The 12752-nt window shown below is 36.1% G+C and overlaps 1 protein-coding gene across 8 annotated transcripts in view; it reads left to right on the plus strand.

Moving 5' to 3' along the window:
* Positions 1 to 12752, plus strand: part of LOC106879485 (ATP-citrate synthase) — a 69815-nt gene that overhangs the window by 44157 nt on the left and 12906 nt on the right. For 4 of the 8 annotated variants that reach the window (XM_052970337.2, XM_014929084.3, XM_052970338.2 and 1 more), the window contains exons 14-18: positions 6960 to 6986; positions 8892 to 9133; positions 10172 to 10224; positions 10831 to 10946; positions 12102 to 12206. In XM_052970337.2, the coding sequence (XP_052826297.1) occupies positions 6960 to 6986; positions 8892 to 9133; positions 10172 to 10224; positions 10831 to 10946; positions 12102 to 12206 (543 nt within the window). The remainder of the gene's footprint in view (positions 1 to 6959; positions 6987 to 8891; positions 9134 to 10171; positions 10225 to 10830; positions 10947 to 12101; positions 12207 to 12752) is intronic. The other 4 variants (XM_089356928.1, XM_014929086.3, XM_089356930.1 and 1 more) reach the window with 1 other exon arrangement.

Below are 12752 nucleotides of genomic sequence, written 5' to 3' on the forward strand. Positions count from 1 at the left end.
AATATCATCATCATCATCATCTAATATCTGCTTCCCATGCTGGCATGGATTGAATGGTTTGCCATTGTCTGTGAAGTAGTTGGAAGGGCATCAGGCTGTAGAAACCATGCCAGAACAGAGTGTACTGGGTTCTTTTTATGTTACATGGCACCTGTGTGAGTCCCAGTTGAGAAAAATGTTTTGAGTAATTTAAAATATGACCATCTGGAATTGTAAGAAAGAACTGTATGGAGAATTAGAATTGATTCTGCATAGCCATTACTTAATAGACGTGCAGTATATCATCATCATATGTCCGTTTTTCATGCTGGCATGGGTTGGACGGTTTGACAGGATCTGGCCTGGCTGCATGTCTGTCTTGGCATGGTTTCTATGGCTAGATGTCCTTCCTAACACCAACCACATTACAGAGTGGACCGGTGCTTTTTATGTGACACTGGCACGGGGCACTTTTACATGGCACCAGCACCCATGAGCCTGTAAGATTAGGATCACTCAGCTGAAGAAGTATGTAACTTGGAATGCCGAGTTAAAATCCTCCATAACTGTGGTAAAATATTTCATTTTAAAAACAAAACAGCTCCAAAACATTTTAGATTTATTAAACAAACAAACTACTACTGCAATTAGATTGTGGGTGATTGAGAACAGCTATGTAAGCCATGTGTATTTTTATATACATTTTTTCATGTTTGTAAGTATTGTTCCAGACGAATGTATGTTCACAACTTGATTACTGAACCAGTTCCACCTATTAACTTTCAAATTTGTTTTAAATGGTTTTATTCCAGCCTCTGATATTTCACTGCCATTATACAATCCCACATCAAACAAATACAAGTCCAACATTATTCTATATTTCTCTTTTATTTTTGTATTTTCTATTTGTTTTCATTTTTCAATTAATTATATTTTTGTTTTTCCTTTCAGAACATGCAGGTAATCCTTGCAGCTCCGCCTTCTCCCCCTCCCCTTTCTTTCTCTATTGGACACAGTAGCAAGCATGATTCCATTGCAATTCTCTTCGTTTCTTTTAGCTTCTGTCTCTCCCATGTTTATGCTACTCTGCACTTCTATATTCATGATTGTGTTAGTGGTGTTGATGTTGTGATAAGTATCCCTGGTTTCTCTTCTCCATGGAATATCGATTATACAGAGACACTTGACCTGAAGTATTGCGTGCGCACACGTGTGTGTGTGTGTCAGTTGGTAAATGTTCTGACTATTCTAAACACATTAGCTTTGAAAATTAAATAAAACTGCTTCAAAGTGGAATGGAAGTCGGTAGATCTGGCTAGCCAGATGCTTATTTTTGTTCTCTACCTCTGATTACCATTTTAAATGGAGCTGTTTGCAGTACCTGGGTGTCTCATCATCATCATCATCATCATTCAACGTATGTCTTCCATGCTGGTATGGGTCGGATGATTTAAGAGGAGCTGGAAAGCCTGAGGACTGCACCAAACACCACTGTCTGTTTTGGCATAGTTTTTACAGCTGGAATGCCTTTCCTAATGCCAACCACTTTACAGAGTGGACTGTGTGCTTTTTACATGTCACCAAGTAACTTGCCAGATCCTTTGAGGGGCAGCCAATTTTTAGCTTATGTTAACTGACAGGTATTAGTAAAAAAACTTATGCAAGACTTCTACACTGCTTCTCTGTTCAAAATTCTATGGCTACATGAGGCATTGACCAAGCCAAGTGTATGAGAGCAGAAACTTGCTGAAATGTGAGGTTTGACCATTCCTGAACCTGAGACTGTTTGTGATAGCAAAATGAATTGCTTAACCTCCTCACAAAGTTGTCTAACCCCAAGTCAGCTCTGGTTGAACCAACCTATGATCAAAAGCATTCCAATGGTGACCATTCCATCTTTGTCTTATCTGCATGGAACCCAAGACCACATTAGCCAGTGTGACATAGATGATAGTGTAATTTCTAGGTAGGTATGGCTACTCTTTCTAGCAGCTTGACTGACCACATAGAGGGGAAAAAACGTGTTTGTATTTTCAATATGTTTTGACCATCTTTTCCTTAAAAAATGTTGATATTAATTCATTATGAAATCTGTTAACAAGAACTGGTTTGAACGCTATTAAAACATTTTGCAATTGGTTAAATACTTCATATTTTAGTGCCAAATGGCACAGAAGTCTTTAGCAATAGATGTCTTTATTAACATATGACTGGCCAAAGGTCTTTCAGCAAACGATGTCTTGTAGTTGCCAGTGATAAGTTATTTCTCTCCAGTAATCTAGATCTGTCACTTGAGGTTACAGTAATAAATGATTTCTCTGACATTTAATGTAAATTATTTGTCACTTTGAATTTACCTGCCATTGAATACCTAACAGCTGAGGATCAAGGAATAATCTGTGATTGTTTTTATTGTAATTTCTTATATTTTTTAATGAATGAATTTTCACAAAAGCGTTACAACTAGTCACTTAATGAAGTAATTACAGCCCATGAAATGAAGGATCTGCAATTTGTATCTTGTAACCAGCTTTGTGCTATATTCCTGGTTCAAAGCAAGTCTAGTTCATCTGACCAAATATAAAGATGATACAATTCCCTGTTGAAATCAAAGAGTAGGAGGAACACCATAGTTGAGGAATGTTGCATTATTTTGTACTGTGAGCTCAAACTCCAACAAACTGGTTTGCTATCCAGGAGGATATGACTTATCTGTTCAATTGCAAAGATTAGTATAATCTCTCTCTCAGTAATAGCAGGTGATAAACTAGGATGCTGATTATTATTAAGATTAGTGTATTCATGAGTTTTATAATTGTGCTAAGATTATAGTATGAATTAATCTTGAGTTAGCATTTTTTTTTTTTTGTGGCTAATAACCTTTGACTAGATTCGGAGCTTGGTTCTCTTTTTTTCCCCATCAACCTTTTAATGCTTTGTTGTCCCAGCATCATGATGCATGTGTAACCTGAATGAACTGAAGAGTGATATTAACCATTTTATTCCTTCGTTCCCTTATTATTTTCTTTGGAACAAGAGAATAGAAAACTTAAAATTAAAGAAACCAATGTTTTTATTTTCCCCCCTCAGGGTGGAGGGAGACAGTCAAGGAAATTAATTTGCTGGCTAAATTATAGAATTAATTTTAATTCCACTTGATTTTGAACTAAGATTCTTATGGGTTGATTATAAATACCTTTCACACAAACATTTACTGTGTATTTAGCAAGAAATTTAATTTTTGTTATTGCCTGGGTGTGGTTAAGAACTTGGTTTCCCAACCATGAGACCTTCAGTTCAATCCTGCTACACAACATCTTGAAATTCTTCTACTATAGCCATCAATTGACTAATGGTTTGTGAATGAAATTGGTTGATGGAAACTGTGTTGAAGCCTATTGTTTGTCTTTACATTAACATCTTTTGAGAAAAGATGGGTCTGTAACTTGGCAATACAATTAAGAGATTGCTAAAGAAAAAAAGTCCCAGGTTTCAAAATAAGTACGGGGGTGGTGGTGATAGAATTAATTAGTAATTAATAGGTATTTGTTAATCAATGTGGGTGTTATTGACTTCAGAAGAGGAAGAAATAGAGATTATACCATTCCTATATTTCCCAGCAAAGTAAATGGAAGTTGCCACTGGGAATCAGAATCCAGTTCTGTATTCAGCTCAAGAATTTTATACTTTCCAAAGGCCACTTCTATAGAAATCTCAAGCAACATGCATTTCCCCATTTTTCATTATTATACAAAATTATTTTGGAGATTCTAACAACTGCTTGCACATTTAGTTACTTATATTTAGCTTCCATGTTTGATTATTTCTAATTTTTCTTGTGTTATTTTCTGTTTTGCTTGATATTCATTTTGTGTGTTAATTGTTCAATCAATCTTCAATAAGTAGATTTTAAATTGTATACTAATTAACACCTCCCACCCCTGGGTTTTGTTTGTGCCTTTTGATGTTTTTGTTTTGCTTTTGTTTAAACAAGAGCAATGTTTTTTGCTAAATTTTTGTTGTCAGCATGCATACAAATTTTATATTGTGAACATTTTTTTTTATTCCTAACAAAAGTCTGTGTACATTGAATGTTTAAGTAAATCATCATCATCAAAACTTTATATACTTATTAATTACTAAATTATTTTAGGCCACTAACCTCTTAGGAACGCATTTAGTATTTGCACTCATTGACAAATTGATGTGCATAACAGTGCATAAGATTTTATTAGTTTTGCACTTTTATTACATTATTTCACAACAATGTGACCCAATTATCATCATCATCATCATCGTTTAACGTCCGCTTTCCATGCTAGCATGGGTTGGACGATTTGACTGAGGACTGGTGGACCAGATAGCTACACCAGGCTCCAATCTGATCTGGCAGTTTCTACAGGTTTTTTAAAATCTCTTATCATAGACACAGATTTATATTACGCTTGGTTAATAGAAATATAGAAAAAGTAATGGAGAAAAGCGCATTCTAATTGTATTCTATAAATATTGGATAACATACCTTGAGGTTTTGAATGCTTCTTCATCCTTTTCTTGTACACTTTTTATCAAGGGTTGCTTTGGCCAATCTTATGGAAGTGCAGCCTGTTTAACTACTGAGGCAATGCAATAACTACATTCACATAGATCATCATCATCATTATCATCAATGATTAATGTCTCTTTCCTATGCTGGCATGTGTTGGACGGTTCGACAAGAGCTGAAGAGCTGCCCAGGCTCCATGTCTGTTTTTGCATGGTTATTATGTGCTCTTGCACAACACCAGCACTCATGACCTGCATGATTAGGGTTGCTCAGCTGAAGAGAGATGCAAGGACCACCATGATTTCATGATTTCACTTAGCTTGATGTGTCTTTCTCAATAAACAGTCAACCACCAGAAGTCTTGCTCCCTTGTCATCCTCTCTGCGAGGCTCAGCGTCTGACAGTTCCTTATTAGACAAATGGTTTTTGTAACTGATACACTTTCTGTTACTACAGGATTGGGAGCTGCTGGTCAGCTGGGCAGAGTAATGAATCTGGGTCAGAAGTATCAAATTGTTGGATAAGGTGATGAAAGTCATGGAGAGGGTCATGGCCCAAATAATTGGGGAGAGTTAGCTGAGATGAAATGCAGTTTGGTTTTGTGCCAGGGAGAAGCACCACTGATGCTATATATCTGGTAAGGCTGTTGCAGGAGAAATACTTGGCTTTTGTTGACATGGAGGAATCCTTTGACAGGGTCCCCCAATCCCTTATCTGGTGGTCAATGTGGAAATTAGGGATAGACGAGTGGTTGGTGAGAGCTGTACAAGCTATGTACAGGGATGCTGTCAGTAAGGTGAGGCTTGGCAATGAGTACAGCGATGAATTGATTTCCCTCAAGCCAACTGAAATCCTAGTCATGGCTGATACTGGTGTCATGCAAACGGCACCCATGCTAGCAGCAGGCAAAAGCACCTGTCACACCCTTGAAGTGACTGGCGTTAGGTGGTGCATCCAGCTCTAGAAGCTATGACAAATCAGACTGAAGTCTGGTGCAGCCCCTCAGCTTGCCAGCTCTAGTCAAACAGTCTAACCCATGACAGCATGGACAAATGAACATTAAATGATGATGATGATTATATAGATATGGTGCTCCAGCATGGCCAGAGCCTTTAGGCAGTAACATAAAAATAAATAAATATACACACACACACACATTCATGCCCTATTCAGTTGTTTAGCTTTGCTTTTCAATGAATTGTTTGTTTTACTAACCATACAGTTACATAATTAATTACCGTACATTTTAATTAAGATATGTTATAAATTTTTGAAATACGGGTTTTGTGTGTGTGTTTTCTTTGGGCTTAAGCTTTTTGTTTTTAATCCTACATTATTTCAAATTTCTTTTCTTGGTAAATTAGAATTGGATTTACTTAAATTGTTAAATAATTTCTCTATTTCAAATGTGCTGCTTTTTTGTAAAGAAACTATAAACCAATTTCTGTTGTACCCTTATAGAATATATTGATTCTCACAAACTTGTTGCTTTTGTATCGAAAGTTCATTTTTTTGTTTTGTTTACCAAAGTTTTTAAAGCTGTGACATTTATAAGACTATTCATAGAAATAATTAAATAAATATTTTTTAAAAAATAGTTTAAAAAATTACTTTCAAATACATTAAGTAATTTGTAAATGGATTTGTTTGCTTTATTAGAATCTTGCAAAAAATATTTATATGGAAATGTTTGAATAGAAACTGAAAAAACAAAAAAACTAGTTTGTGTTCCTGAGAAATAGTTTGAATCGAGGATATTTTCATTCAAGGCACGATTAATTACCAGACAAAAGAGCTGTTCTTGCAACTTGTTTCATAGGATGTGTTTTCTGGGTTTTATTTGGTTTTTTTCCATAGTTCTTTTCATATTCTTGTAGCTATTGTGTTCTTGACTCTAAGATTTTCTTAGATTTTAATTCTGCACCATAATACCATAGTAACACAACCCACACTACAGGAAAATAGATTACATGACTAAAATGGTTCCTTAAGACAAGAATATCTGATGAACCTTATCAATACAGCTATCTACAAGACCCAAAACATTCCAGTGACAACACTGAGAAAAACAAACCAAAATAATAAAAAGGACAAAAATCCCAAAATCCCAAATCTTCAGATCTGTTTGACAACAAATGCGAGAAAGTTCTCCAAAAAAGTTAACAAGAAAAGAATTTTTTTTTAAAAATTCTCCACACCAAAGTTAAGAAAGAACTTACTAGATCTATGAACTAAAATTTATATTATCAAAAAATAAACTAAACTGATTAGAACTACCAGTGAAGTCATTCTTTTCCTTTTTTCAAATATATACATATATATACATATATACACACACACACAGCACCCCTTTACTATTGTAAACTGATACTGTTATTTAACAGATGATCAGCTTGGAAGTACACCAATGATTTCTTTTTGTTTCTATTAACAGAGTACATTCTGTCAAGCTCAGCTTGGTGTAAGTCAATTTTGTATTTTCTTTCCTTTGCATGATGTAATGACTCTTAGTTGAACTACTAATGTTTTTGGTTTGAATCTGGTAGCCTCCAATTAAGCACTGTCTTGTCTCGAAAAGTCTCTGTATTTTGTGTGAAAACCTTCAATCCTTGGCCACTTGATGTTGTTGCTTTTTGTTCCTATGTCTGTTGTTTCCAGGTAAGTAGTTTTGTTTGTGGTGGTTCATGTTATGAATAAAAAAACTCCCCTTACACAACAGTGATTAAAGAAAGGACTTTCAATCTAGTTCCTGTGTTAAACACACAACACTTTGTAGTGTGTGTCTCCGTCCTTCACTTGTAAACAAACAGCAGCGTAGTTTGGCTGTTCCCCTCCATCCAAGCACTTTTGACTCCCTTGCCTCTCCTCCACCTCCTCTCATCACCCATGCTTGTGTGTCCAAGTCCCGAGCCTGCACTAACCTCCATCACCAATCCTTCCTCCTTCCACAGAATCTCAATTGTCTTTCATTTCTTTGTTGCACTTGCTTTTCCTGCAGCCATCGACTTACAGGTGTTTCAACAGAATGCCAATGGCATCCGTCTTCTTCTTATTGTTGTTGTTGTTGGAGGGGCTGGGAAGAGGCTGGGCTCAGCTTCTTACTCAAAATAATAATAATAGTAAAAAGAGAAAAAAAAACCCCCAGACAATTATGGATGCCCCAATCATAATAGTCTCTTTCTGCATGTATATATTTGTGTTTCATATGTATGTGTTTGTGCTTCTATGAGTATTTGTGTGTGTGTGTGTGTGTGTGTATACATGAAAATAACCCAAAAGTCCACCTGACCTTTTTCTGGAAAACATTTAAATGCTGTGTTGTGGGACTCTCTCTATATTCACTTTAGATGACTCTGGACATACACATAGGATAGATACAATGTGCAATAATAGAAGACTCTTGCCAAAATGGTGCCATGTATCAGGGTGGGACCTAAACCATATGGTTGTTGTATAATGAACTTGTTGATCAGCCATATATAAAACTGGAAATATTGATATCAGTTCTGGACGAACAGATTATTTCCAAGGATGAATTATGGAAACATTGAGTTTTACTTAGGAGAAAAATCTTATGTATTTTCTGAAAGCATCAAAAAACTTAAGATCTCTAAGTGGGTGGCCATGAGAAGGAAGTGGTGATCCTTTTGCCTTTTTTAAGGTCATTTCAATTGAAATTGAGTAACAAATGTTTCAATTTTATGTTGAAATTAAAAACTTTCACCACAATTACTTGAATAACTACTTTCAAGTGGAATCTATCAAATGTCATTCTTTCAATTGTTGTTGGACTTTTAGATGCTGTTTTCTTCATTACAGGTTTGTATTGTGACATAGGCTTCCAAGGAATGTTTGTTTTTATATAATGTGTTTGTGTGGGTGTAGTTTTTATTTGCACTCTGCTTCAGTTTGTATAGTTATATGCACACACACAGCTCTCTAGTTGCAATTCATTTTTGCCAACAATGCCATATCGTTTTCCAATCACTGCTTGAATACTGATTATACCTCAGGTTGAACATTTAAAATGTATTCTGTTGGTTCCCCAGGTTACAGATAATAGACCATGATTAGTAACTTAGTAACATTGTAATCAGAGATATTTGTAGCACATAAAAGATTATTTACTTTTAATTTCTTGAAGTATGAAATAAATTAATTTGTATTATTCAACCGTTTGTACTATTCTTATTCTCAGGAACTTTAAATTTAACTTTTATCTTTAGATTCCATGGATTTTTCACTGAAATCAATGAACAAGACATTGGCCCGACTGCATTTGTTGATTCTTGTGTAATCTTACCTGAATTTCCTCCTCAAGTTCTGCATTCATTAATAGGTATTTTATTTTCTACCTTCTCTTCAGCGTTCACCAATATTGAAGCGAAAATCATCAGGTGATCTAAGCGCCAATTCCAGCAATTCCAAGATTGCTCACCATGACATGGCCAATGATGTAGAAACAAAGCAGCAGCATGGTCTCTTCTCCAAACAGACCAAAGCTATTGTATATGGAATGCAGCAACGGGCTGTACAAGGGATGCTGGACTTTGACTATGTCTGCTCCAGAGATGAGCCTTCAGTTGTTGCTATGATGTACCCCTTTACGTAATTATCTTTTTTTCAATTCAATTTTTCTTTGTTATTAAGAGTAAGGAAGGTGGTGGGCGAACAGAATCCCAGAATCCTTAGTGGCATTTCTTCTGACTTTATGTTCAGGAATTCAAATTCCTGCAAAGTCAGTTTTGTGTTCCATCCTTTCAGGGTCATAAATAAGATAAGAACCAGTCAATCACTGGGGGTTGATGGAAGTGGCTAAACCCCTTCTGCCAAAAGTTCAGGCCTTCTGTCTATTGTAGAAAGAACAAGTAATGGGATTGCCATCTAATATTTTGTTATAGCCTTTCCTTCTTTCCATCATATTCTTGTTCCTTGCACCTTCCCATCCATTCTGGCACTTCTAATATCATTTCTCTCTCTTTTGGTCCCCCCCTCTCAAAAATTTCTCGCTTTGCTGTCATCATTGTCCCCTCTCAATGCCCACCTTGGTCTACAAGCTTTGACTACTGACCACTCTTGACACATACCCTGTCCTAGGCGCTTCTCCCACCTACTCTTCCCACTGTGAACGGTTTGGTTGAAGAAACAGAGAGTGCTGTGTGGTTGTGGAGTCCCTCTTGTCCCGTTTCTAGTATTGCTACCATGAGAAAATTATCCCAGTATATTTTGTAAAGTGGTTGGCAATAGGAAAGGCATGTAACCATAGAAACTAGACCAAATAATATGTACCAGCACCAGTTTATCAGGCTGATCCAACCTGTGCCAACATGGAAACTGGTTATAAAATGAGAATATGAACTCTCTCTCTCTCTCTCTCTCTCTCTCTCCCTCTCTCTCTCATTGCATGCTTGCCTGCCTGGATTAGATGAAATTGGTGGTTGGAGGCTCTTCTTGTCTTTTTCTAAGCAAGAGTATATTTCCTCATTGTGAGACATGTTTGCAGATTGGAAATGGACACCTCTTGCATGATGGTTATTTGATGTCAAGGCAAGGAGGCAGTTAGTCTCTCTCACCCACCTCTCTTTCTCTCACTCACACACACACACACACACACACATCAACAGTATTGTTTTGTTTTTTTTCCAGTGGTGATCACCGACAGAAATTTTATTGGGGCCACAAAGAAATTCTCATTCCTGGTAAGTTCTTTTATAGAAACATATTCTCAATAAATCCTTAATTGTCAACCTCATCTTCAATAATGAAGCAGTTTTCAATATCTACATTCCACATCTATTTTCATCAATAGGAATTAAGAATTTCATTGTGAGAATCATTGAAATATTTGCTTTCTAAATTTTTATCACCAAATGGATGATTTACTATCTTTGATCTGTCTCAACAGAATGGAATGTATTGGATGTAATTCCGATATCATCATCATCATCATTTAGCATCTGGCAGGAGTTTGACTGGAGACGGTAAACTGGAGAGCTGTGCCAGGCTCCAGTCTGTTTTGGCTTGGTTTCTATGGCTGGATGACCATTCCACAGAGTGTACTGAGTACCTTTTATGTGTCACTGACACAGGTGCCATTCACGCATCACTGGCACTGGCTGTGACTACAGCTTGATATGTCTTCTTAAGCCCAGCAATTTACCATATGTCTCAATTACTCATCATCACTTCCATAAATTAAGTCATTGTCTTTTTTTTTTCTCTTGCACTTTTTGCTAAATATTTCAAAATATTTTACTATATTATTAAACATTTCTATATATTTAATTTCATTTAATGTTTTTTAGTTTACAAGAATATGGCAGATGTCATGAAGAAACATCCTCATGCTGATGTCTTGGTGAATTTTGCATCTCTACGTTCGGCTTATGAAAGTACAATGGAAACTCTCAACTACCCTCAGGTTCGAATCACATTCGTTTGCTGTACTTTAGTTTTTTTTTGTTTTTTTTTTTATCCTTTGTAATTTTGGAATTTCCTCCTCAGTCACATTTTCCCTAACATCCACCCTACAGATGTTCACACTGACCATTTGTCGTTTAGATTTCACCAGGGTTGGAGAGAGCTGACAAATGTCATGAGCTTTGTGTCTCCTAACTTTGAGTCATTCATCAAAACAATGGCTATAGCACAGTTTTGGTGAGAAAGTACAAACCATTGTCCCATTAGCTTTGCAAATTAGAAGAAACCTATTGATTCATCTGACTTCAATGCTTCACTGAAATTTACTACACACTGTACAGAATATGTCTTTAACTGGAATCACCAGTGTTTGTCTTGGTGAGTGGTGATGTGTACGAGTGACACTCAGTACAGTCAAGTAAAGAAATAAAAAATTTTTGGTGAAAAGGAAATATCTGAAGCAGTTTTAGCTTCACTTGTGAATGGCAACTCAAATTCAATGGTCTTTTCATTCTTCTCATCCATTAGCATAAGTCATTTGCTGCTTCTCTTGGGTATAAATGGTAATCTTAGACTTTTTGAGATTTCTCATTCAACCGTAAAATATTTCAGGGTTGAATACTTTGCAAACATTACAGTGAATAAATTTAAGTAGTTAATTAATACAGACTCCAGACGAGCAATTAGTAATTAGAAGCTTAAAGCTTGTATTTAACAAGAAAGAAAAATATAATTTCAGTAAAATGACCAGCATGGTAGAAAAGCAAGTAATGTAACATAGGGTTAGTAAAGTTATCTCCCCTGAGAGGGTTGTTACTATTTCACCCCAGGTCGACCGTAACCAAGTAGACTCTAGATCATAATCATTCTAACTGTTATCATCCCATCTCATTTTCAGTCATAATGTAACTAGGATTACATTATCAAATGTGTCCTTCCTTTTTTAAGATGGTAGGAGATGACTACAAAGAAATTTGGCTGCCATTTCTAAAATGTCAGCGACCATGCACAAGCTTCCTCATTAGTTTGATTTCCCAGCAATTTTCACACGATTTATGTAAATCATAAACACACACACATTTTGTTTTTTCAATTTTTAATATGTTTATTGTATTTTATTCCTTCTGTTTGTTTTATTCATTAAATTTCATTATAGATACGAACAATTGCAATCATTGCTGAAGGAATCCCTGAAAACCTCACCAGACAACTAATCATGGAAGCTAACAAGAAAGGTGTCTGCATAATTGGCCCTGCAACGGTACGGGTTTTTCTTTTTTTTCCCCCATTTTTAAAGGAAATTTTGCAACTGAAATTGGGAAGTTTATGTCTTCTTTGCCAGAGCTTTCCCAACAGTAGTGTTGTGGTGTACCTCTATGTGTGTGTATGTGTGGTTATATGCTCTTTAATCCAGCCATATCCCGTCCAAATATTCTCCCTGTTTTATGTCAAAACTGACCAGATCCAGCCTCTCACACCTTCCCTACAATGTCACTCTAGTCGTGGTTGTAGTTTTATTATTTCTTTATGGTATTTCTGTTAGGTGTAATGGGACAAAATATTGACCTGTTTATAATTTTAATGCATTCCCTAGAATTGAGTTATAAGTTGCAATAATGAAGTCAATCCAAACAGTGATATTTTGAAATGTCTTAACTGAGGAAGGTCTTACGTAATGGATGGATGTCCCATTACATATATTATGCAAGTGTGGCTGTGTGGTAAGAAGCTGGCTTTCCAACCACATTGTTCAGGTTTCAGTCCTGCTGCGTGACACCTTGGACAAGTGTCTTCTACTGTTGCCTTG

This window comes from Octopus bimaculoides, chromosome 9 (assembly GCF_046866305.1).
Source record: "Octopus bimaculoides isolate indiv1 chromosome 9, ASM4686630v1, whole genome shotgun sequence".
In the NCBI taxonomy this organism is placed as follows: Eukaryota; Metazoa; Mollusca; class Cephalopoda; order Octopoda; family Octopodidae; genus Octopus; species Octopus bimaculoides.